Raw genomic sequence first — 26,753 nt, 5'->3', positions numbered from 1 at the left:
AATTCTTTTTTTTCCTTTTCTTCTTTTTCAAGCTTGCATTTTCAAGTGCTAAAGGATAATATTTCAGAGACATCAAGTTCAATATGTCCCAACTAAACCCATTATCTTTTATCTAATCCCATCCCATTCCTTCCATATCCAATCTAATTTCTTATCTGTGGCTCAGCTAATGGCCACAGATCCTCACTTTCACCCATTCAGTTTTTATAGATTTTATAAGACGCTTTCTTATTATTAGTTATGACAACAACTATTTCAAGTTTAAGTTATTACTATGTGTGAAACTGTTCTCCTAGAATATCTTCTGGGAGCACTCACTATAAAAATAAGAACCAGAACTTCAAATGAAGACAAGTCCTTGGCGATGTCCATTATCATCTAACACAGGTCCCAAATGTGTCCTCAGTGAAATCAGTATGTTTGAGTTTTCATAATTAGTATGTCTCCTTACTTTATTAATTTAAAATTACTGAATGTGCAAACTTCTTTTAACATCTTAGTAAGAAGTTAAAATGCGTGTCTACATCCAACAGAAATGATACACTCAAATGAACAGAAACATTACAATAAAACTTGTCCCAGGCAGTGAGCTCACAATTAAGCTGAGAAGGTAAGTGGGGGAACAAAGAGGCAAAAGTGGAAAAACGAGAAATAAGTGGAGATAGGAGGGATGAACGTCGAGAAAGAGAAAGCAGTCCTCCCAAAGCCGTAAGCGAGGTTTCTCTAACCTAGGAGGGCAAAACAGCAACCACAAACTCGGCTCTATCCTCTACTATTTAAATAAAAAGTAACTAAAGGTGAGTTTTCCTCACGTGGTTTTCTTAATTTGGCAAACTAAGGTCAGCTCTACATCAGCCGGACGATTTGGACCCCAGGTATCAGAAGTTTCCACTCGTAGGAACTTGCCCTGGGTTTCTCGGATGCGCATGCGCAATCTCAGCGCCTCGCTATCCCGATTCCACCCAACCCAGGCCGCAGGGGACGTGACGCAAGCTGAGGGGCGGGGTAAACTCTGCGCCGGAAGTGGCTCGTAGATCGTAAATAACCTGGAAAAGGCAAGAGGAGCGCTGTCTCCATTTTGTTGGCGTTTGCAGTTTCTGCGACGTTTTGGAGATGGGGAGCGTCTTGGGACTGTGCTCCATGGCGAGCTGGGTAAGGGAGTTTTTGGCAGCCTTCGGGGTGCTAACGTGGGAGGCGAAAGAGAAAGGGGTTTGATTGGGCTGGGTGAGGACCGATGGGAACGTGGCACCCCACCCAAAAGGGAGTGCCTTCTGTCCCCATTTTCTATCTTCCATCGTTGCTCCGACTGAGGCTGGGGTCTGTGATTCTTGCTGAGAGCCGACTCGGTAGCTGTGGGGAGCAGTGGAGATGGAAAGGTGACTCCGATGGGAGAAGTGAAGAAGAGACCTGGTAGTCTCTCGCCCCACCCGTCTTTCTTGAAAGCTGTTCCCCATTCTTCCAGGCCCCCTTTTGTTGCTTTTTCGTGCCTGCGTAGGCTATCTCTGCCGAAGTCTTAGGCCTTTCCTTCTGTGGAGTACTCCATCACGTCTCGTCATCTCTTCCCACGACCTCAGACTGCAGCACTGTCATCCCTGGAGGCCTATCGGCCTCTTTTGTTCTGTCGCTCAGACTCCATTAAGTGCCCGTTATTTGGGACAGCCTGGCAGTAATATTGCTGTAGTAATATGTAGTAATGTTGTTTTGAAATAACTAGTCCTATCCTGTGACCGGGTATCTGGAAAAACTGGTCAGTTCTGCAATAGTAAATACTTTGTGCCTTTAAAAAAAAAATATATATATATTTATTTATTTTAGAGAGAAGAGAAGGGAGGGAGAAAGAGAGGGCGAGAAACATACATCTGAGAGAGACACAAAGTATTGGTTGCCTTCTGCTTGGGCCCCAGGTGGCCGAACCTGCAAACCCAGACTTGTGCCCTCATCGGAATCGACCCGTGACCTTTGGGTTCCGGGAGGATGCACAGTGCCCAACCAACTGAGCCACACCCGCAGGGGCAAAATTTTGTATCTTTGACATAAAGCATTCTTGTGTATTCTGAAATTTCATGTTTAATTATGTGTACTTTGCATTTTGATTAGACTGTTCGAGTGAAACCATTTCATTTTAGTAGCAAGGTTTTCTTGATTGAGGTTGTACAAATAAACTTTATTTAAAATAACTACATTCTCCCAAATAAAAGACAAAACCTTGATATTACAGTTAATAAAGATAGTTGTAATTTTGGTCAAGATACTGGGATTCAAATCATATTTCTCTAATTCATGAATTCTAAATCCCACTTCTAACAATTGCTTGTCTGACTTCCCAAATGATATATATACTTTAGCCAGCATTTTGATTATTTTATGTACTTAGCCTTTTTCCCCCCCAAAAGTTCTTGATATGGCTTGAATTATAAATGTTAAATTTTAATAAAGTAAATGGAGGTTGTTACTCCAATCAGGTCATTCTCATTTTGGGGCAGGGAAACCTGGTGTATTTTTATCTAAAGAAACTGGAGAATCTGCTTGTGCCTATTGACTGTTTTATGCAAAAGAGACATTTAATATAATAAATTATATATTACAAAATAATAAATGATTATTATAAGATTGTTTTTACTGGGGAGGGATGTCATGTCATTTGATTCATAAAGTCAGGCTTTGTCCAGTTATCAAGTGGGCATGTTCTTTGTATATAGGAAAGATTTAAGAGGAGGGATGCATGTTTTCATTTTCTTCTCGTCTCTAGACAGTGATGACCAAAGTTTTTTACTTCAAGGACAGTTACAGTTAAAAAATTTATTTAAGGTTGTTTTCAAAATATGTATGTGTTTTAAATCAAAGATAATAGCTTTAGTGAGCAATGTGGGGAAAATGATATGCCTATATGTGTTTTTAAAATTTAGTTCACCTTTATTGACTACAAAACTGTAATAGAATTGACACTGCCTTTCCAACAGGCATTGGAAAGATAGTACCAAAGAGGCAGTTTTCTTATCTTCCGATAATTAGATCTCTTGGCAGATAGCCTAGTATGGCCTAGGTTATTCATGGTTCTAGATTTTTGTGGCCAGTCTAGGAATTGATTCTATAATATGCAATCCAGATCATCTTTCTTCCCTTCCTTCCTTCTGTCTCTTTATTCCCAAATTGTTCGATTGCAGTGCGGTTCCACAGCAACTGAAGGGGAATTTGCCTTGTAATATGCAAATCCATTTCTTCCACAGTCTTAACAGTCAATATGCTCATTTACTCAGACGCTTTGCCAAATTTAAAATTTATTTAAATTTTCAAAAGTATGTACATAATTAAATTGGATCAATTAAGTCAGAATTAAATAAACTTCATCCTTTGCTCAGGTTCCTTTGGGCTTATTTTTGTAAAAGTGTTTCTAATTAATCAAGCAACCGTAGAGAATGTCTTAAACTATGGAAAAAGTATAATAGAGAAAAATTACATGTAATACTGTGTAGAGATTGGAGTGTTACATTGCATTTTATTCATTTATTGCTGTTAAGTGGCCTAAGAATTAGATAATTCATAATCCTCTGTTTAGGCAGGACTCTTTGGTGATTACTTTAAACCTCACCAAACATCTTTGGATCTCCTGCCTAAACCTGTAACTACATTACCAGCAAGTTTCCCCACCCCAGTCTCAATAAAGTGTTAGGGACAAGAATTGATTTTTTTGGATGACTACATCTTGTATACAGTAACTCATTTTTTGTCCAAGACATTTAATGTAGTTAAGTAGTTAATAAGAAAGAGCTAGTGGTTATTGTCTATTTTGTGCCAGCCTCTGCTAGATTTCTATTTTTTAGTACAATGTCTTGTTTTAAATGATTCATAGCTGCTACAGATAGTCAAGCTATGCAGAGTATACGGTTAAAGTGTCACAAAGAAATCCCACCACCAGTACCATTTCTTCTGTTTCACTGCATATGTACACATGGAGAATCAGTAGACAAAAAATACTTTTTGGGGAATTGTAACATGCCAAATAAGTATTGTGAAAGATTTTATTTATTTTCAGAGAGGGCGGGGGAGAAGAGAAACATCGTTGTATGAGACAGAATGATTGGTTGCCTCTCACATGTGCCCCACCCTGGGACCAGGCCCACAACCCAGGCATGCGCCCTGATCCAGAATTAAAACGGTGACCTTTTGCATTTTGGGACGATGCCCACCCAACTGGGCCACATTGGTCAGGGGAACATACATTTTAAACAAAGCGTTAAATCTGATTTTTCCTGAATTTAACAAACAATTGAAAGGCATTTCTGAATGGTAAGTACTGTATTTTTCAGACCATAAGATGCACCGAGGTTTTAGAGGAGGAAAATAGGGGAAAAATTTTTGAAGCAAAAAATGTGGTAAAAATATAATAACAAATAATAAATAAATAACATTTCACCAATGTAAATGTAAGCTACATTCAGACTATAAGACGCACCCCCATTTTCCTCCCAAATTTGGGTGGAAAGTGCGTCTTACAGTCCAAAAAATACGCTAAGCATTTCTTCATTAGGAGAGTTTCTTACAAAGATTTTTTAAGGCAGTGTTTTTATAGCAGTGGTGCTTCTGGGCATGGTTTTACTTCCTTCAGGGACATTTGGAGATGTCTGCATACATTGTTCATTGTCATAGCCTGAGGTGAGCAGTGCTAATATCTAGTGGGTGGGAGGGGCCAGGATACTGCCAGACTGTTTACCACGCACAGGACAGCCCCCACCGACAAATAATTGTCCCAGGAGTCAGTATTGCCAGTTCTGCTTTATCCTCTGTTTGGCCGGGGGGGATGGGATGGAATCTGGGGTTGTAAAGTGCTAAAAAGGTATTCAGCCAATCCTCTTTCCAGCCTCACATATGGGGGTGTTGATATCTGGTGCCACACCAGTTCCTGATGTACTTGGAGATTCTGCTGGAAATTTTATTGCTGTGTAACTTTTCCTTTGATGGCTTTTGATTCGACTTTCTCGTCCCGTTAAGTCAGTTATTATACTCTATCTTTCATGTTTAATATTCTGTGCCCTTCACCTTTTAATTTTATTTCTTCTTTTAAAAATCCCTTTTTCACTTTACTGGTGTTTCTAAAGAGAACATGAGTAAATTCATGTCGTCAGTCTGCCATCTTTAACCAGAATCCCTTCGTATTATTTTTTATATGTCACCACTATGTTTTATAACCATAATTGCCTCAGTTGCATAGTCTTTGAACTAAACCAGTCACTGTTCATGTGTGTTCCCAGACCCTGTAGCATCAGCACACTGGGGAACTTACTGGAAACATTGACTGGGGCCCAGCATTCTGTTTTAATAAGCCCTCCACTTAAGTGGATTCAAAGCTAAAAGCATACCTTTTTACCATGGCATCCACCAAATTTTTAAAAATCTCAATGTTATCTCCTAGTTAACCAAATTTTGTCATCTAATAGGTTTTTCAAAAAGGGTTCATGGATGATGAAATCCCTGAATTCTTATGTATTTAAAAATGTCTGTTACATTCTTGAGAGATATTATGGACTGATATCATGGTGCAGTTGACTCCTAAACAAGGGAGGGAACTGTTAGGGGGCACAGACCCCCATGTAGCTGAAAATGTAAGTATGACTTTGGACTCGCCCAAACTTAACTACCCTTGGTATTTGAAGGGGTTTGACTTCAGGACCTCTGTGGATACCAAAATCCATGGATGCTCACGTTCCCTGTATAAGATGATACACATCCGTGCATACAGTCAGCCCTTCGCATCCTACAGATTGAAAACAGTGTAAGGTATTTATTGGGAGGGAAAAACGTGTAAGTGTCCTCTATAGCTCAAACCCATATAGTTCAGGGGCCAACTCTACACTCATTTCCCTCAACTTTGTAGTTATTTGTGTGGATTGTGTTCTGTCTTAATACTACCCTGTATCCAGTCTCTGCTGAACATCTCACATGTGCATTTGACTGGTTTCTTCTGCCTGGGTAACTGAAGAGCTTTTTATCTTTGAAATAATTAACCAAATATATCTGACTTTAAATCATTCATTACTTTTTTTCCCCTTCTGGAAAAGTTTTCTTTAAAAATGCAGTTTAATTTCTTTATCTAAGGAAGTTTTTTTTGCATTATGTCTTCACCCTTTCCCTTTGTTTTTTTGAGAGGATTCTCTGTTTCAAGGATACCAGTTGCCTTTTTTGTTTATTGTCTTTGTTTTTCTTCCACATTATTATTTCTGTATTCACTTTCGTCATTTCTTAGTTGATACAATTTACATAAAGTCCATGCTCTGTATTATACAGTTCTGTGAGTTTTGGCAAATTACATACTGTGTAACAATGACAGAATAATTATCTCCCTAAGAAAACTCTTACCTCCCATCTTTGGCAGCTCTTGTTTTTTCTTCCTCCAGAGTTCTGCCTTTCCAGAATGTTACATAAATAGAATCATACAATATATAACCCGTGGAGTCCAGCTTCTTTTACTTTGTGTAATTTATTTGTGATTCATTCATATTGTACTTCATTTTTTTATTATTGGATATTTCTTTTTATTGTTACATGGTATCCACATGCAACATGGAACGTCCACATGTTGGATGTACCACAGTTTAACGTCTCACTAGTTGAGGGGCATTACTAGGTTTTGGTGATAAAATAGCTATAAGAATTCCCATAAAAGTTTTTTGTGTGACTACAAGTTATTTGCTTAGGTAAATATCTAGCAGTGGAATTGCTGAGTCATGCATTAAGTGTATGTTTGACTTACAAGAAACTCCCAAACTGGTTTCCAATATGGCTGTATAATTTTTCATTACCACCAGCAAAGAGAGTTGTAGTTGCTCTGCATTCTTGTTAGTACTTAGTATTAGTTTATTTGATGTTAGCTATTCTGATATGTGTAGTATTAGCTTCCTAATAACTGATGATATTGAGTATTTTTTCAGGTGCTTGTTTGCTCTCCATATATTTTCTTTTTTAAAATGTCTGCTCAAATGTTTAGGCCATTTTTTTTTGGTTGTTTTCTTACTAGGTTTTGATAATTCCTTATATATTATGGATACTGATAAATTTTCAGGTACCTGATTTGCAAATATTATCTTTAAGTCTGTAGCTTATCTTTTCATTTTCTTAATGCTATCTTTTAAAGGAAAGTTCTTAATATTGATGAAGCCCAATGTATCAGTTTTCCTTTGTGTGTCACACTTTTCATATTGTATATATCTCAAGTTAATTTTGACATATGGTTTGCTTGTGGCTTAAGGTAATTTTCTATTTAAAAAACGGATATCCAGCTATTTCAGCACTCTATGTCAAAAACATTATCCTTTGTACAGTGATTCGCTTTGACACTTATCAAAAATCCCTTTACCATATTTGTGTAAGTCTATTTCTGAACTCTGTTCTATTTATATATGTGTTCATTCTTTGCCCAGCCAAACCCTATTTTGATTAAAAGTAGCTTTAAAATTATCCTTGAAATCAGAGAGTACAGTTATTACAACTTTGTTCTTTTTCAATCTTGTTTGAGTTATTCTAGTTTCTTTGACTTTCTGTATAAATTTTAGAAGTAACTGATTTATTTCTACCAAGTCCCTGCTGGGATTGTGAGAGAAATTGGGTTGAATCTGTAGATCAGTTTGGAAAGAACTGACACCTTAACAGTATTGACTTTTCCAATCAGAGAGCCCAGTTTATTGTGCCTTTTATTTAGGGCTTTGATTTCTTCCATCAGTGTTTTCTAATTTTTATCATTAGGGATCTAGTGTATTTCCCATATATTCCTTGGACCCACACACCGCATAGCCTCTCTGATTATCAACATTATCCACCAGGGTGGTACATTTGTTACAATTCAATGAACTTAGATTGACACATCATAATCATCCAAAATTTGTAGTTTACATAGGTTGAACTTTTGGTATTTGACATTCTGTGGGTTTGGGAGAATATATAATGACATGTATCCACCATTATGGGAGCATACACAATAGATTCACTACTCTAAAAATCTTCCTTGCTGTGCCCATTTATCCCTACACCCACTCCTAATCCCTGATCTTTTTACTGTCTCCATGGTTTTGCTTTTTCCAGAATGTCATACAGTCACAATTATATAGTGTGTAGCCTTTTCAGATAGCATGCCCTTTTTTTTTTTAAAGCACTGATTAATATTCCATTGTCTGGATGTACATTTCATTTGTCTATTCTCCTACTAAAGGATATCTCAATTACTTTCAAATTTAGGCAATTATAAATAAAGCTGCTATAAATATAGGTATGGGAGGCTCATTTAACAATTAAAAGTCAATTAATGTAATCCCTCACATCAGCAAGCTTTTAAAAATCACATGATCACATTGGTAGATACAGAAAACACATTTGACAAAATTCAATACTTGTTCCTGAGAAAAACTCCCCATAAACTAGGAATAGAGGGAACTTCTTCAACTTGATAAAGCATATCAGCAAAACATCTCCAGCTAACATACTTAGTGGTGAGAAACTCAAAGCTTTCTCACTAAAGTCAGGTACAAGGCAAGAATGTTTCCTCTCACCACTTCTTTTCAACATTGTCCTGGAAGTTTTAGCCAGTGCAGTAAGACAAGAAAAGGAAATAAAAGGTATATAGACTTATAGATGATGGTAGTTATCATCTATGTAGAAAATCCAAAAGTATCAATATAAAAACTCCTGGAATAACTAAGCAGAGCAAGGTTGCAGAATTCAAGGTTAATATGTAAAAATAAATCACTTTTCTATATACCAGCAATTAAAAAGTAGAACTTGAAATTAAAAACAGTACAATTTGTAGTAGTATCCAAAAGCTGAAATACATAAGTGCCAATCTAACAAAGTACATACAAGGTCAATATGAGGAAAACTGCAAAACTGATGAGCAAAGTCTAAAGGGACAGATATTTCATGTTCGTAGATTAGTAAGACTGTTGTTGAGATGTCAGTTTCTCAATTATCTATAGGTTCAATGCAATCCCAACCAAAATCCCAGGAAATTTCTGTATGGATATTGAAAAATTGATTCTAAAGTTTATATGGACATACAAAATATAATAGCCAACTCAATATTGAAGAATAAAGCTAGAGGATTGACACCACCTGACTACATGAATTAATATAATGCCATAGTAGTAATCAAGACAGTGTTGTATTGGTAAAAGAATAGATAGATCAGTGGAACAGAATAGAGAGTCCAGAAATAGACCCATGTAAGGATAATCAGCTGATATTTGACAGAGTTGCAAATACTACCTTGATGGTTGTGGATATATATACTTTTATTTTTAAAAAATACTCTTGGGCTTTGTTCTTAGACATAAGTGAGTTACTTGAAGAGTATTTGATCTTTGGTGTTTGCTTTAGTGAGACTTGAGTGACTTTTAGTCTTATGGCTGATTTTTTTCCTAGTACTGAGTAATACCCTTATAACTACTCAGTGCCTCATGGGTTATAAGGATTTTTCATTCTGGCTGATGGGAATACTAGCTCCTTCTACCTACCTGTTTCACCCCGGTAATTTATTCAAATATGCACAAATCATTGCTGGTCTGAAGACAAATTGAAGCCTCTGTAGATCTCCAGAGTTTATTTTGTGTAGTTTTCTTCTCTAGGATTCTACCCAGTGAAGCTACCTTCACTTCCTTGAACTCTCAATTCAGATCAACTGCTGGTCTCTGCCTGGATCACGCTCCCTGCCCTAGAAACTCTCCCCAGGCAGGAATTTGGGCCAGTCATAGAGCTCATATTGTTTCCTCTTAGAAATTACTGTCCTGCATGGCCTGTTGTTAATTGTCTGAAAATCATTGTTTCATTTATTTTTTCCCTATTGGTTAAGTCAGTAGGGTAAGTCTAGTCACTGTTACTATATCTTGGCCTGAGTTTATGTGCAGTTCCGTTAGAGAAAGTTAGCTAGCTTGTAATCATGAATATTTCATTCTTTTCCCCCCCCTAAACATTGATTACTGCTGGTGGTTTTTCCCTTTTTTGTTTTAACTGATTTTTATTTACTTTTCTTGCAAGAACTTTTATGTTTCATTTTGCTCCATCTTTACCCCAAAATTACTAAGTTTTATAATTTACAGATAATTCATGTGAGCCAAATACCTTTGATCCCTTGGTAATTACTTTAATTTCAGTTCCTTTATGACTGGATAGAATGTAAATTTTCACTGTATCATTTTAAACTGTACTGATCTTTAATGTTCTTCCCTCAGATACCATGTTTGTGTGGTAGTGCCCCATGTTTGCTGTGCCGATGCTGTCCTAGTGGAAACAACTCCACTGTAACGAGGCTGATCTACGCACTTTTCTTGCTTGTTGGAGTGTGTGTAGCTTGTGTAATGTTAATACCAGGAATGGAAGAACAGCTGAATAAGGTTAGTCTTTTTTTTTTTTTTTTTTTAATTGGTTAACTGAATGTATAGTGAGTGTATGCATGAAACTGATTTTTGTATTCTGGAAACAATAATATATAAGTATGATAATATGTAATCCCAATTTTAGTATCTCATCTTTTAGGAAACACAGGATAAGCTTGTTAAATTTTGTGATTGTGGTCCAAAAAATGTGCTGTGGTAATAAGAGGAAGTAATTCTAATCAAGTAAATATCAGTTTTAGTGGGTCTCATGGAAAAAGGGACATTCTAGGAATGAGTAGAACTTTTGTATTCAGACATTGAAAAATCAGAATCCAAATGAGGATGAAGAGCTTTTTTGAGCAGAGTGTATGCTTTAAGAAGAATGCTCTGACATGAAACTAACAAAATAATATTGAATTTAAACTGTAATTGAAAAATAAAATTAACAAAAGAAAAATAAAGAAGAAAGAAAGAAAAAAAAAAGAATGCTCTGTTAATTAGAATAGAAGTCGAGCAATTATGCATGGAGGTTGTTGTAGTGATGTAATAAATGTATAGAGGGCCTGAAATAGACTTTGATTGTAGAAATGACTGAATCAGGACTTAAATACTGGCAGTAGTAGGATTATAAATAACAACCAGGTTCTGGTCTTAGACAACTGGGAGAAAACTGTTGCTGTTAATCCGGGTGGGGGGAGGGGGGGGTGGGGAGTAAGGGTGTTTTATTTTAAAAACTTTTTTTCAGGGAATCAGGTTGAAAAAGAGATGAGAAATACAATTTAACTATAGTTTATAATCTGTTGACTTGGCGGTACTGAACTACACGCATGTGAGAGAGACTGTGCATGTGTGAAAGAGAGAATATCCAGTGGGAAGTAGAACACATGGGTGTGTAACTTGAAAAAGAAAGGGGGTTGGTAGAGAAAAAGGAAAGTTCTAAAGCACAAGTGGCAAACACAAGGCCCACAGGCCGAATCCCACCCTCCACCTTGTTTTATCCGCTGGCACCTTGTTTCTGCTGGGCAGCGCTGGGCTACTTTCCCCTAGTTGAAGAGTAGTTACATTTATACAGTCCTAAAATTACATTCGGCTCTTTGAAGGCAACTGCAAGGCTGATGTGGCCTCCAGTGAAAATGAGTTTGACACCCTTGTTCTAAAGAAACAGTGAAAAGAGAGAATCAAGAGAATGTACTGTTGTGCAGACCTTAGGAAGAGAGTGTTGGACAATCAATCAGTGCGTGACTAGTGTCTTGAAAAAGCAGTTTCTTTAGAGTGCTGGGGCTGGGGGGGCGGGCGGGGGTGGGGAATCAGCTGGCCATGAGGAAATGCATCCTGTGCATATGAACAGCCGATCTGAGTTTTAATAAGATGGTGGTCTAAGCAGGAAACTGAGTCAAGGAAAGGATTTTTTAGAATGGGGAGATTTAATTTGTATTTTGAGAATAGTCAAAGAGAAGTGATCTCATCTGTGTGTAAGAGAGAGGGAGGAGGAGGTGATTAAGAGAAGGGATGTGGAAGTTAGCTGTCTTCCAAGGCAAAGTGAATGATAATAGAAAATTGGAGGTTGAGCATATTTGTCAGAGAACCTCCGTTTTAAAGCAGAGAGTTGTCTGCTTGGGGTTGGCTTTGGGGTGAGGAGAAACGGTGAAAGTTTGGAAAATTTTATTATTGTGATGCTCAGTTAATGTTACTCAAGTCCTGGGTGTAAGGAAAAAACATACCAAGAGATGTTGATAGGGTTTGTCATGGATCCAGTTGACCATGGTTTTAGGAGTTTAGTTGGTAGATGTTAACCTCCAGATATTTCCCCCTCTGCTTTCTGAGGGTCATCAAGGATTCGTCTTTCCTAGAGTGCTTATGATGTGTTAGGTCATGTCCCTAGTACTGGTCAGTGAGTTGTGAGTGGATGTGATACACTTCAGCCTCTACTTGCTGATGCAAGATCTTTCTTTTCTATCACAACCTGTACATCATTTGAGATGGCGGTTTCTCCGGCAGTCTGCATTCCTGCGTTGACTACTCAGGACCAATTATGTAAATGTACATGAGCAAGAAATATACCCTGTGTTTTAAGCTGTTATTTTGTGGTTAATGTACCAGCTTAACCAGACTATTATAGATGACTGAATTAACTTAATGATGGAAATTTGCCAGGTGTTGTGCTGCGCTAAGGGAGTGGGATAATCAAAGATGCTAGTGAGTACATGTTGCCAAGTGACTGTGGGTAAGTACATATTTCCGTAAGGTTTAAACTGGGTCAGAAAGATAGGATTTACATGAGACCAAGACAGGGCTTACTGACTGTAGAAACTAGCAAAAGGAAAGAGCGCCTTCTTAGCTTAATGCAATTTTAGTTCTCATATATACAAATAGTATATATATCTCTGACACCTACTCCCATTTATTTCACTTAAAAATATTTTTGTATTCTGATTCCAATGTGACTTTCTGAAATGATCATCAGTCTTTTTTCAAGATTCTAAGTAAAAAAATAAAATCACTCCCAGTGATTATGTTAATCCAAATTTCATTATCAGAATTAACACTTGTAGAGTAAGGTCCCAAAACTCTATGAATTTAAATAGCATTGGTTTTGAAAAGCTGTCATTGTCCTCATTAGGGTTCAAAAACTGACTTAGTTACTCTATAATCCTTTGAACTTTTATTGGTTGTATTTTCCTCTTTTTTTATCTAGGCAATTCAGTATATCACAGTAAAATGCAAATTTAAAAAAATTTAGAATTAGTCTGTAAGTCAAAATAAGTATTTTCTTTAGGATTTGCATTTGTAGTTTTATCTTGTATTCATGTAAAGTGAAAAAAGAATTAAACTTCTATTTATGAAAATGTTCCAGACTTACCTTGATTACATATTCAGCATAAACTAAAAAGCAAACTAATTTTCTAAGTCTTAAACTACTTGATTATACAGAATTTTTTACTTTTACTTATAAAAAAATTCTAGTTTACAAACTCTTGTTTCGTTCCATTAGATCCCTGGATTTTGTGAGAATGAGAAAGGTGTCGTCCCGTGTAATATCCTGGTCGGCTACAAAGCTGTGTACCGCTTGTGCTTCGGCTTGGCCATGTTCTATCTTCTCTTCTCTCTGTTGATGATCAAAGTGAAGAGCAGCAGTGATCCTAGAGCTGCAGTGCACAATGGGTAAGTGTTTAAATGCAGTCATGCTGCTTAGTGATGGGGATACAGTCGGAGAAATGCAGCGTTAGACGAATGTGTCATTGTGCAAGCGTCATATAGAGTGTACTTCCACAAACCTAGATGGTATAGCCTGCTACACAGTTAGGCTATATGACGTAGCCTATTTCTCCTGGGCTCCAAACCTGCACAGCATGTTGTTGTACTGAATACTGTAAGCAGTTGTAACACAGTGCTAAGTATTTGTGTATGTGAACATATCTAAACATCGAAACAATACAGTGAAAATGGGCTATAAAAGATACAAAGTGGTATACCTGGAGAGGGCACTTAATACTAATGGAGCTTAGCTTGCAGAACTAGAAGTTGCTCCAGATGAGTCAGGGAGTGAGTGCTGGGTGAATGTGAAGGCCTAAGACAGTACTGTAGACAGACTTTATGAGCACTGTACACTTAGGCTACACTGGATGTATGAAACAACACGAGATCAAATGAAAAGACGAGATGATGATGATGTAGTCAAAAGATGTGGTAAGCGAGATAGATGAGGCTGCTGCCAGCATTACATAGCATGCTTGTTTACAGGAAACTTTTTAAATAAGTGGAGAGGAGTACACTCTAAAATATTAATAACAAGTATAGTATACCCTGAAACTAATATAATACTGTATGTCAACTTCAGTTGAAAAGTAAATTTTAAAAGGTATGGTAAATACATAAACCACTAACAGTACTTTACCAGCATTATCTAGTTTATGTACTGTTTATACCAGCATCACCAAAACACGCTACAGCACTATGTCAGCTACAGTGTTACTAGCTGATGGGTATTTTTCTGCTCCATAATGATCTTATGGGACCACTGTCTATAGGTGGTGGGTCTGTTGACCAAAATGTTATGTGGTCAGCAATGTATAAACTTCAATGTAAAATTCTGGGTAACCTCTTCTCTGTACTTTTGATCTGTCTAAATAAACATTAAAGTAAAAAGTATTGTACAATTTGTAGAATTATTTTGTTATTCATGGATGATAAGGTAGAAAGTCCTCTTACGTTTACTCGAGAATGTCAGACTTTGGAAATACAAATGTTAGATATAAACTGTGGATCATTTATTGGTATAATCTCTGATACTATATTTTCACCCTAAAATGGGAATCTGCCACGTCTGTCACCAGTAATGAGGAGCTTATTCCTCGTTCTCTTAACTTCTTGTAGAGCAGTCTGACTACGTAAAACAGAACTCAGTTTCTTAGACATACAGTTCAGCCAAAATGAAAATAAACAGGATGACTACTTACTTTTCTAAATGTTTGTTTGGCTGGGCAACCGAGAAGGAAACTTCAGGGTCCCTTTTATTAATCTCTGTTAATATAGAGCACCGTTTCTGATACTCTGTTTGAAAATGTTAAATTTTATCTTCACCCCCCAAAAAAATTAAAAAAATATTGAGTATCTGCTATTTCGTATTTATTAACATATGCCACCAAAGTCAGGAAGAATGAACCAGTGAAATACAAATAGTTATAAAAATGTGCTGACAGGTGTTTTATTTTATTTTGTCCTTGGTCATTGGTTTTACTTTTTTTTTTTTTTAGGAATTTTATGACCATCTTTATGAAAGGTTTTTATTTTTTTTTAGTCCTCACTTGAGGATATATTTATTGACTTTAGAGAGAGAGAGAAAATTGATGTGGGAGAAACATTGATTGGTTGCTTCTACATGCCCTGCCCGGGGATCAAACCCACAGTGGTGTATGGGGTGATGCTCCAACCAGCAGAGCCATCCGGCCAGGACTTAAATGTGTTTTTAAACGTCTCTCAAAATGCATTACAGAATGACAGTCTCAACCATTCCCGTTCTCCTCAAAGTATCATGCACACAAGCACTCCTACGACCATCTTTGTTACATGTACTTTTTTAAAAAGTGAGATATAATTGATGTTTGGCATTGCGTAGGTCGAAGGGGGTACAAAATGTTGATTTTATATGTTTATACGTTGCACTAGATTAAACATCATATTGTTAGCTAACACCTCTATTACCTCGTGTCATAATTTTTGTGTGTGTGATGAAGACAACTTAGATCCACTCTTTCAACAACTTTGAAGTCTGACACAGTGCTGTTGCTTAATAATCACTATTCTGTGCATTAGATCTCCAAAACTTACTTACTGCTACAAGTTTGTACCCTTAAAAAGCATTTCCCAATTCCCCCACCGCCCAGATCCTGCTAATTACCATTGTTCTTCTGTTTCTGTATTAGTGAAATACAGTATATGTCTTTCTCTGATTTATCATACTTAGCATAACGCCCTCAAGGGTCCATCCATGTTGTTGCAAATGGCAGGACTTCTTTCTTTCTTGTGGCTGCATAATATTCTATTGTGTATATATTACATTCATCCTCTGACAGTCACTTAGGTCGTTTTTACATCCTCCCTATTGTAAATAGTACTGCAGTAAACGTGGAAGTGCAGATATCTTTCTGACATCCTGTTTTTATTTCCTTCAGATATACACCTAGAAATAGGTCATATGATATTTCCTTTTTCAGATATTTTGTTGTTAGTGTATAGAAATTAAACTGATTTCTCTAAGGTGATTACATATCTTGTATCTTTACTGAATTTGTTGATTAATTCCTACAGTTTTTTGGTTCACTCTTTAGGATTTTCTATATACAAAATCATATCATTTGCAGATAATAACAATTTTACTTTTTTCCTTTCCAGTTTGGCTGCATTTCATTTCTTTGTTTTACCTAATTGCTATCACCAGAACTTCTAGTAGTGTATTGAGTAAGAGTGGTGAGAGTGGGCACCCTTGTTTCGTTCCTGATTGTGGAGGAAAAGCTTTTGTACTTTCACAATTGAGTTTGATATTGGCTGTGGGTTTTGTGTACATGGCCTTTACTATGTTGAGATATGTTCCTTTTATACCCAGTTTGTTGCATGTTTTCATCATGAATGGACATTGTATTTTGTGAATTTGCTTTGCCAATGTTTTGTTGAGAATTTTTGCACCTACATTCATCATGGAAATTAGTCTATACTTTTTACTTTTCTTGAGGCCAGAGCTGCGTGCAGGGGCTGACCTGGCTGGACCTTGAGGCCTGGTGAGTTGGTGGTGGCCTCAGTGACAGGGCTTCCCCTGTGTCAGTGGGCTCTGTGGAGCAGAACGAAGTCTGGGCCCCGACCACAGTGGGGCCTGTGGACCCACTCGCATAATGCAGGTGGATGCAGCTGCAGTGGCCACGGATGTTCTAGTGGAAGAGAGCTTCACGCTTTCCCTTTCACCTTTGGTGCAGTATTTGATGCTGCGGTTGGATAGAGGACATTATTACGAATGACAAATGCCAGTTATTAGATAAAAAATTGTATGGAGAAGTGCTACCAGGAGTCTGAATACAGAAGAGAATAAACTTACGTACATGCCTGTTTTTAACCAATGTATTTCTCTTACATTGAAGAAGAGCTGCTAGAGTGGATTCTTGGATTTAACACGGCAGCTTTCACAACTTGACAGCACCATGAAGACGAAGTGGCTGGTGACATATTCAACATGCTACTCACATTTCCTGATTGTCTGGCTTTTAAAGAATTGTTTCTGGACTACAGAGCAGTAAAAGAAGGCTGGGAACTAGAGTTAAGCAGTAGTTTAGTGGTGACTTACTGTGCAAATCATCCTTTTTGCTGCCTTTCCAGCTCACGCTGTGGCACTAGGTCCTGCCTCCAAGCAATGAGATTGTTCTGGATAGCAGCAGCCCAGTACGTGTATACGGGGCAAGGCTTCGGCTAATGATGAAAGAATACATCTTGGAAGGACTGGCTCTGTTGTGTGGCTCTTCATTAATGTTAAGTGTGGATAGGTCAAAAAAACACCTGACCGTCCTGGGACTTGTTTGTCCAGGAAAACCTTGTGTGTTCAGGAACCCTAACGCCCCTTCCCAGACAGACACCTCTCTCAGGCTTTTTAGTCCCTCTCCTGGAGCAACCCCACATCCAGCATATTCCACCTGGGGAGCCTTCCCCAGCTACATGTTGGTACGTCAGCACCCACCATCCAGCATTGTGTCGCCACAGGCTTTGCATCAGTCTTTTTGTGTACTCAGAGCTTTTACATGCATTAAACACTGAGTCCTCAATTGGATTTGGGACTCTTTGGGACTGTTTATCTGGGTGTTACTCAAACAGATGCCTGTCTTGAGATTTCTGGATCTCCTATTATCATCACAGCTAGTCTTGGCTGGGCATCAGCTGCAAAGAGTGTTCTTTACCTAAAAGCTACAATGTGAAAATCAGTTACTAGTCTTACATTTGCAGTCTTTGTATCACTGTCTTCCATCGCTACTGTTGTAGTCTAACTATTTCTAGAAATCTCTTTTAAGCATTTTTGAAAAAATATTTTTATAGATGAATACTCAGGCTACACTATGGATATAACCTTGGATTTCCTGTAATTACCCTTTTAAAGATCAAAGTATTAATGTGTTGTGTGCATTTTAGTTGATAGTGCTGTGAAAGCAAAAATACTGTTTTTATTGTGACACTCCTATTTTACTGGGCACCAATGAGTATGTGCTTATGTGGGAAGTAGAATAACCGATACCCTTTTCTTACAGCGTGTTAGGTGTTTGTGCAGGTTTGTTTGCAACTCTTTCTTTATAAATCAGTTCATGAGGTTTTCTGTTGGGGTAGAGGCCTTGCAAATCTTCCTTCCTGTCAAAATCTTCCTACTAAGACAGTATTCCACTGGTCTAGCTAAGCATGAGTAGAGATAAAATAACACAAGTTCTTCTGGTCATCCGTCTGCTTTGATTTAGTACACTGGCTTAAGTAAAAATAACAATCTCTAATGACTTGGCTGTTCTAGTTTTAATGGATGAGCTATAGACTGTATGTTTACTCTGCTGATAATGGTGCTTATCACTTTTGTACTGTGAGGTTAAAAAAACAAAAACTAAAAAACTAGTTTTATAGTTTACCTTACATTTCCACATATTATTGCACTCATTATATAAAATAAGCCCATGAAATGGAACTGATATTCTCAATTTATTATAATGAGTTAATGACAACAATATCTTCCTTAAAATTGTCCTAAAACAGTTTATGTAGTAGTCTTCACTTCTCATTTTCAGGAAATCGTCATAAAAAAATGAAACAGTCACATAAGTGTAGCTGTTTTTTGAGATGCTCTCAAAAGATGTTATGTATAATACTATTTGTTAAATGAATGTTTATTAATAAAATATCACATTTCTTATTGTTCTAGATTCTGGTTCTTTAAATTTGCTGCAGCAGTAGCAATTATTATTGGGGCTTTCTTCATTCCAGAAGGAACTTTTACAACTGGTGAGAAATCTCTTTCCATTTTTTCATAATTGTGTGGTGTTGATTTTTTTTTTTTTTAAGAAACCGAAAAAATTGCCTAACTCTACTTGTTTATTGGTTTTATTTTGTTTTGTTTTTTGTTTTCTCCCAGTTGGCAAAATCAAAGTATTTATGTAAAACCTTATTTTTCCTTTTGTGTATTGTGGTTGTGAAAATAAAATAATAAAAACTGCACCAACCACTCGTTTGTATGTTTGTTTTTCTTTCAGTGTGGTTTTACGTAGGTATGGCAGGTGCCTTTTGCTTCATCCTCATACAGCTAGTCTTACTTATTGATTTTGCCCATTCTTGGAATGAATCATGGGTTGAAAAAATGGAAGAAGGAAACTCAAGATGTTGGTATGCGGGTAAGTTTTTGTCTTACAGATTATCTTCAAGGTAGTTGAATTTGAAGATGAGAGCAGACATATAGACTATGGGGAAATCATGATTCTTATGGGGTTAATTTTCTAGGAAGAGGTTTGTGTATATCGGTAACACTGAAAGAATTCTTACAGTATTGTAATTGATGTTTATTAATAACGATGACCTGGATTTCTGTAAAACATGAAAATTCAGGTGCTTACAGCAGGTAACAAAAATGAGGGAAGCGAGCCAGGTTTCAAGTTTATGTTCAGTCCTCATGAAAGTAGGAAAGATTCTGATGCCTTAGAGAGTATGAAGGCCCTACCTAAAGAGCATAGGTAGCCACTGCTAATTTCCATCCGATGGTTGCCCTTTGGAAATGTGAACCCATTATTGCCTTATTTCTCTCCTTTTTTTAAAGAAGCCATAAATCTGGATTTTTATGTGAAATAATCTTGAGTTTTAGCTAAGAAAATATTTTATATCAGAGTGAAAGCTAAATCAGCATATCCTCTAACCTAATACTTCTCTCACACAACTAGTGTATTTGATCTCAGTGGTTAAAAATAAGGAAAGTTTGGTATTCAAAGAAGTCAGCTTTAGTCATTGGAAAATTCACTTACATAGAATAACCTCAGTCTTTAATGCAAAGTCAAATGTAAGAATTTTTGTTTTGTCCTCTGCTATGTCCCCAGGGCCTGAGATGTTGTGGGCATTTAAATATTTGTTGGATGGGTCCCCTGTCCCTGAGGCACATGTACATAAATATATGTATATTGAGCACGTTAGCACAGAAACCAAAACACATTTGTGTATGTTTAAATTTATAGAGAAGATACTTAGGTTACCTTATTAAATACAATAATAATGACTTACTCTTTCATAACAAATAATATTTGAAGATTTTAGTTGAGGAAAAGCATTGATTTTGGAGCTTAGCAATGAAAAAAATTTTGTTTCAAGTGCCTTTATTTATAACTGAACAATTATGGATCTTTAAAAACCGTAAGTAATATTCCTATTTTTCTTTTTCTTTTTTTTGATTTAATCTTTATTGTATTTTTTTTCCCATTACCATTTAGACCCCTAATGCTCCCCCTTATTTTTCTGTATTTTGAAAATAATGGTTAGTATATGTGAATGTGTTTTGTAAACTCCATAATATTACCACTAATAACAATCATGTTAGTATGTTACTAACTTGAAAACATGTAGTAATAGTGAGCTAGGTTTAAAGACTATGAAATTCTTTTGTAATAAAGTTCAGAATTAATATTTTCCCTGCTTTTATAGTCTGCATAATGCTGGCAGTGTCAGCTGCTTAAATATATTTTTAGTAAAACAAGATTATTTTTAAACAAGGCCTATGCCTAATTTCTAATATTTGTGATACAATCTAATTGTCCAATTATATTTCTTTCACAGCTTTGTTATCAGCGACAGCTCTGAATTATCTGCTGTCTTTAGTTGCTATCGTCCTGTTCTTTGTTTACTATACTCATCCAGCCAGTTGTTCAGAAAATAAAGCGTTCATCAGTGTCAACATGCTCCTCTGCCTTGGCGCTTCTGTAATGTCTATACTGCCCAAAATCCAAGTATGCTCTTTATATCATAGTTTGTATGAAGTTTCTAGTTTTCTAAGTTTTCCTAAAGCTTCAAGTTGTTATAATATTTATCTCCATTGTTTATGTTTGTAGGAATCACAACCAAGATCTGGTTTGTTACAGTCTTCAGTAATTACAGTTTACACGATGTATTTGACATGGTCTGCTATGACCAATGAACCAGGTAAATTTGTTTGCTTGGGTTTAGTTCTTTTTAATCAGTCCTGCAACTTTTTTTTCAGAGGTATTCATTTTGTGAAATGAAGATATTTAAAAATTAAGAAAGACAAATACCATCTTTAGAATATGAAAAACAAAAGAACAACAAATTCATAAAGACAGACAGCAGATTGTTGGTTGCCAGAGGGCAAGGTGTGCTTAGGAGGAGGGCAGATGGGTAAAGGGGGTCAGCTGGTGACAGAAGGCAGTCGTATTCCCAGAAGAATAGAGTATGGAAACAACATTTCCAAGTTTGCTGAATGGCTACATATTTTTTAGTTTCTTTCACTAGCAAAATTTTAAGAAATTATATGAAAATTATAAAAGTATACCTGATTTGCACAGTGCATATGATAAATTCAGAGAAATAAAAGTGGTTCAAATGCTCAGTGATTCAGTTGCAGGCAGTAGGTTTTTTTGTACTGGTTATTCTTTTTGTCTGTGACTACCTTGCAAGTGAATATAATTGGGGCTTTGTAATGAATCTCTTACAGGTCAGTTAAGAGACCTAAGAGAATCTAGTGTAGGTCAGTTACACTGCATTTCATGGGAACAGAAACCAATGTGCGTCATTTGAAGTGAAACAAATTGGTTGAGGAATTACTATCTTTTGAGAGGAAGAAAATGGTCTTTTCCTTTAAGATAATTATAACATGCTACCTGAGTCTCATTTTATTGAATTTACAGAGTCTGTAGGTGCTTTATCACTAGTTGGAGAATGGGTTTTTTTGTTTGTTTACTATATTACAGAAAGATTAATTACTAATTTCATCTAGGTAAGTGGTTAGAAAAAAAATGTTAGTAATTTGATTTTGAGATTATCCTTACCTGAATGGCTTTAAGATAGGAATCATTTTTCATTAATAAGACGGTGATTGACATATCTGGCTTTGTGGGAAAAAAACATATTTTGGAAACTTTACTGAATACTTCACCAAGCCTGCTTCAGTTCTTTCTTAGAAGAGTTATTGTGACTTTTTTGGTCATTTCCACAAAGCATTTGCTAAAATTCTAATCGGTATGTGTAAGTTATCTTGCCTTTATAGCAATGTACTTTGACAGATTGATGAACTTCATAAAGTTGGTAGTCACTAATTGTATGTCATAATAGATGGTAAAACCCAATGCATTTTGGTTTAGAACACTTCAATTTTATTCCTAAGTTGGCTAGAGATTTATTATACTTTAGAGAGCTTAGTAATATTCAAGCAGTTCTATAAAATTAACAATATAAAATTTGAAATGTTTCATTATTAATATAAATATAAATTGTCTTAAAGTATTTTTTTTTGCTATGCTTGTGCCTTTTTCCAGAAAACTTTTTTGAATTTGTTATAAGGGTATAAACAGTTAAACAAAAGAACTACAATTAAACCTTAAAAATTAAAATTTTCATTTTATTCTACCAGTTTAATTTGACCTTAATTTACATTACAGAAACAAACTGCAACCCAAGTCTACTAAGCATAATTGGGTACAATACGACGAGAACTGTCCCGAAGGAGGGGCAGTCCGTCCAGTGGTGGCATGCTCAAGGAATTATAGGACTAATCCTCTTTTTATTGTGTGTGTTTTATTCAAGGTAAGAAGAATTAGATTTTTTTTTTAACAAGAAGTCTATAGATACTCATTTATAAATCAGTTTTTAATCCCCTTTTTCTTCTCTCTAAACCGTTTTCATTCAGCATCCGTACTTCCAACAATAGTCAGGTTAATAAGCTGACTCTAACAAGTGATGAATCGACATTAATAGAGGACGGTGGAGCCCGAAGTGATGGATCCCTTGAGGACGGAGATGACGTTCACCGAGCTGTAGATAACGAAAGGGATGGGGTCACTTACAGTTATTCCTTCTTTCACTTCATGCTTTTCCTGGCTTCCCTTTATATCATGATGACCCTTACCAACTGGTACAGGTACTTATACTTTATGAAAACTTTGCATGTGGAAATTCTGATAGCTTTTTCTTAATTCCATTGTAAAATATGGTGTAAAATACTTTTTAATCCTTTAATATACTTTAAAATTTATAGCTAAGTGAATGGTGAGATCAGCGAGTGAAATGCAGCATTTACTTCCATGCTTTTGCAAAAACAAACATTGAAATATTTCCAAATCTTGCAGGAGTTAAAATAGAAGTTTTCATGAAACTAACATTCCTTAGAGAAATACATTTTGATAGTTTATTTTTCCTTATTTTTTAAATACTGTAACCAATTGCTGAGAAAATACAGTAAAAGATACCTCTTCTGTTTTGTTCAAACTTTGTCATTAAGGCTTTAAAATTGAAGTGTGAATACATTAGTGTAGATGGATCCTTAGAATGTTTCAAAGCTAATTCATGCTTTTTTACAATCACTTTCAAAACTTATTCATACATCTTTTTCTAGTAAGAGGAAGGTAGCAGTTTATATTATTTTAATTTTCAAAATTCTGATTTTCAAACGATTAATGAAAGAGTTGATTTTTGAGATTCAAGGTGAACTGTATGTTTTGGGCAGTTCTGTTTTTAATAATTTTTAATGCATAATACCTTTAACTTGTAATAAGACTAAATACCAGCAAAAGATTTTAAAAAAATTACTCTTTGCCTCATTTCTTTCAGAGCAGCCTCTACTGGCATTTGTTACTGAAAAATTAAGTTTTAAAAATTCCTACAATGCAACATATTAAGCTGTAAGAATCCACATAGTTCTCAGTAATGAGTGTTAAGACTTCGGATCAAAAATATATTTGGCATGTTTCCTTAACACAAAAATCAGCTAAATTTGGGGTATATTTTCTTCCCAGTCTTAAATCTGAGACAGCAATGGGGGATAGGAGGGAGTCCCCCTATATGTTTTGAACAGATTATATTCTCTATAAAGGATAGAATTGGTAAGTCTTTTGTGTTATAATAACATCTTACTTATGCAGAGCTCACACTCCATTTCTCTGCTATTTTGTAGCTACTAAGCTAGAAATACACAAAAAGCCTGAGTATTTAAAACAGCTTTTAGATGCCTGTGTCTTTTACTCCTTTAAAGAAAATTATTGATGTTTGCCGTCGTATTAGTTATTAAAATTAGTACAGAAAGCAAAGCAACAGATTAGTCAGCAACTAGGTATCTGTTGTCACAAACTATATACAAAGAACACTTCGGAAGTAATGAGGTAGCATGAGGGCTGGTAATTCAATACCTCCCATTTTGGTTTTCTTTAAATTTCAGGTATGAGCCTTCTCATGAGATGAAGAGTCAGTGGACAGCTGTCTGGGTGAAGATCTCTTCCAGTTGGATCGGCATCGTACTGTATGTTTGGACACTGGTGGCACCACTTGTTCTTACGAATCGTGATTTTGACTGATGAGGACTTCTGGCATGAAAGTCCCAGTGTAATCATTGCTTATTTGAAATTAACAGTATTTCCAACTTTTGTAAAGTTGTGTGCGTGTGCGCTTCCCATGAAACTTCTCCAGTGTTCTGGCATGAATTAGATTTTACTGCTTGCCATTTTATTCATTATATTCTTGTCAAGCGCATTGGTAGGCGAGTTAGAATGAATCGCAGAGGTTTTATGAGTATGGTGGTGAGTTAGGAAAAGTGGATATTGTGAGATTTACCCTGTTCTGTACCTGTGAAAATAATAGTAAAACAAAACTACTTGACAATTTGATTTTTAAATTGTGTTAGAACTTAAGCTTAGAAAGTAATAAAGGAAGTGAGTGGCTGCCTTTTGAAATATTTGATGCCTTGCCCTGTGGGAGACTGCAAAGAACATGGTTATTTAAAAATTGTGTAAGCACGTCACTTAAATGACAGTAGTCTGAAAAATCTTCTTAGGTTTTTCCCCCTTGATATAAAGATAGGAAACTTATACAAATAGTGTTTTTAATGGACAGCAGTGTAAGTTACGATGGAAATTGAGGCAGAGACTTAAACTCAGATTGGTGATGGAAACTCAAATTGAATACTCAATTAGGTTTTAATCTTCCTGGAGTAGGGATGGCCTTCCATAGCAACATAGTGAGCTTTGTTTTGGTCATTATAAACACATGTAAATATGGGTTCAATGGAGGTGTTAGGAACTCTGAAGGATTTAGACAAAGGTTTTGAAAAGGATAATCATGAATTAGAAGGAAGTTGTTGAAAATCACTTTGGACAGGAGAGCAAGAAACTGGAAAATAGTAGGCTTCAGTAGATACTTTGACAAAATCTAGTGCAGTCCTACCATTTCAAAAAAGCCACTGAAGTACTGACTTAAATAGCTCAGGTAGCTAATTAGTGGTAAAGCTAAGAAGGCCTAAGTCTGCCAAAAATAACTGACATTCTTTCTGGCATTGAAAACTGATTTCTATTAAAAATACACACACAATGGATTTTACACCTGAGTAGTGGTACATAATCTGTGTGTTGTGGATTGCTGGTGTCCAGCTTGCCTCCTGCCTGTAAACTGGGGCCATGAGAATGGTGGAATGCTGTAGAATAAACTCCTGCTTATAGTTCACTACACAGTTCAAAGGATGTTTAAAGTGCTTTTGTATCTGCTGTCATCTAATTAAAATATATAGTTATAATCTTAAAAAATTAAGCAGTAACAGCTAACTTAGAAACTCCTAGTTACTTGTGTCATTAGTGTCTTAATCTTACCCCCCAAAAAACCTACATTTGCTTTTTTATTTATTAATTTAAATGCAGTGTAACAATACAGCTTAATTCCCCAACCTTATTCTGTATTGATATTGTATTCCATGATTTGAATGACTGTATCCTATCTCTAAATAAATAAATTCAAAGTGTGCAGTGTTATTTTTTATCTACTCAAATTTAGATGGCTGTAATACTCAGACCTACTTCTTGTATATAAAAGAACCTGGCACTAGAGGGTTAATCAACCATTTTCTGTCCTGAAAAATGGAATTGTTTTAAAGGTGATAATTAACCCTTTTTGTCCTTTGAAAGTAACCCCTGAAGCCTTCTAGTGTGCCAGTTTAGTTTGGGGATACTACTTAACTTTAAAAAGGAGTGCACTATTGGTACGACTTGAATGGATCTCCAGGGCAACTATTTTCCAGAGCAACAGTAGTATTTCATATTCACACCACTGATGTGTAAGCAGTTTGGTTTCTTTTTGATATCACTGCTTTTTCCTTTTAGCTGTGCTGATAGAAATGTGATCTCATTGTGATTTTAATTTGCTTTTCCCAAGTGACTAATGTCGAGTATCTTTCCACTGCAAATTTGCCATCCATGTGACCTCTTCAGCAAAATGTTGTCATTTGTCCATTTTTTAATTGGATTTTTAAAATTTGTTGAGTTTTGAGAGTTCATATATTCTAGATACTTGTCCTTTATCAGATATGTAGTCTGCAAATATTTTCTCCCAGTCTATAGCTTTTTTTTCCCCATTCATCCTCTTAAAAGGGCCTTTTGCAGAGCAAAAGTATATAATTTTGATTAGATTTATCAGTTTCTTAAAAAGACCCTACATATCTCAATTATCTGTCTTGCTGTCCTTCTGTGTTCAACTTACCAGTATTTGGCCAGTATTACACTTTTTGGTACTGTCCTGTGAAATCTGAAACGCATCCCAATTTACTGGCAAAAGCTGTTCTCCATTCCTTCACCCTTGGTGTCATAAGGTATGTATCATAAAGAGAGCTTCTGCTCATTTTTTAGTTCATGTAATAGAACCAAC

At 36.1% G+C, this 26,753-nt stretch overlaps 1 protein-coding gene across 1 annotated transcript; it reads left to right on the top strand.

The window, feature by feature from the left end:
* Positions 1-1,008: 1,008 nt before the first annotated feature.
* Positions 1,009-25,854, top strand: SERINC1 (serine incorporator 1). The gene is made up of 10 exons (XM_024551847.3): positions 1,009-1,152; positions 10,212-10,373; positions 13,348-13,517; positions 18,790-18,869; positions 19,118-19,255; positions 20,679-20,848; positions 20,951-21,041; positions 22,514-22,658; positions 22,762-22,992; positions 24,286-25,854. Exons 1-10 carry the CDS (start codon positions 1,114-1,116, stop codon positions 24,419-24,421), a joined length of 1,362 nt encoding a protein of 453 aa, XP_024407615.1. The 5' UTR covers positions 1,009-1,113; the 3' UTR covers positions 24,422-25,854.
* The last annotated feature ends 899 nt before the right edge of the window (positions 25,855-26,753 follow it).

This window comes from Desmodus rotundus, chromosome 11, assembly GCF_022682495.2.
Source record: "Desmodus rotundus isolate HL8 chromosome 11, HLdesRot8A.1, whole genome shotgun sequence".
Lineage (NCBI taxonomy): Eukaryota > Metazoa > Chordata > Mammalia > Chiroptera > Phyllostomidae > Desmodus > Desmodus rotundus.
The sequence above is the reverse complement of the archived record's forward strand: the minus strand, read 5'-3'. Positions and strand labels throughout refer to the sequence as shown.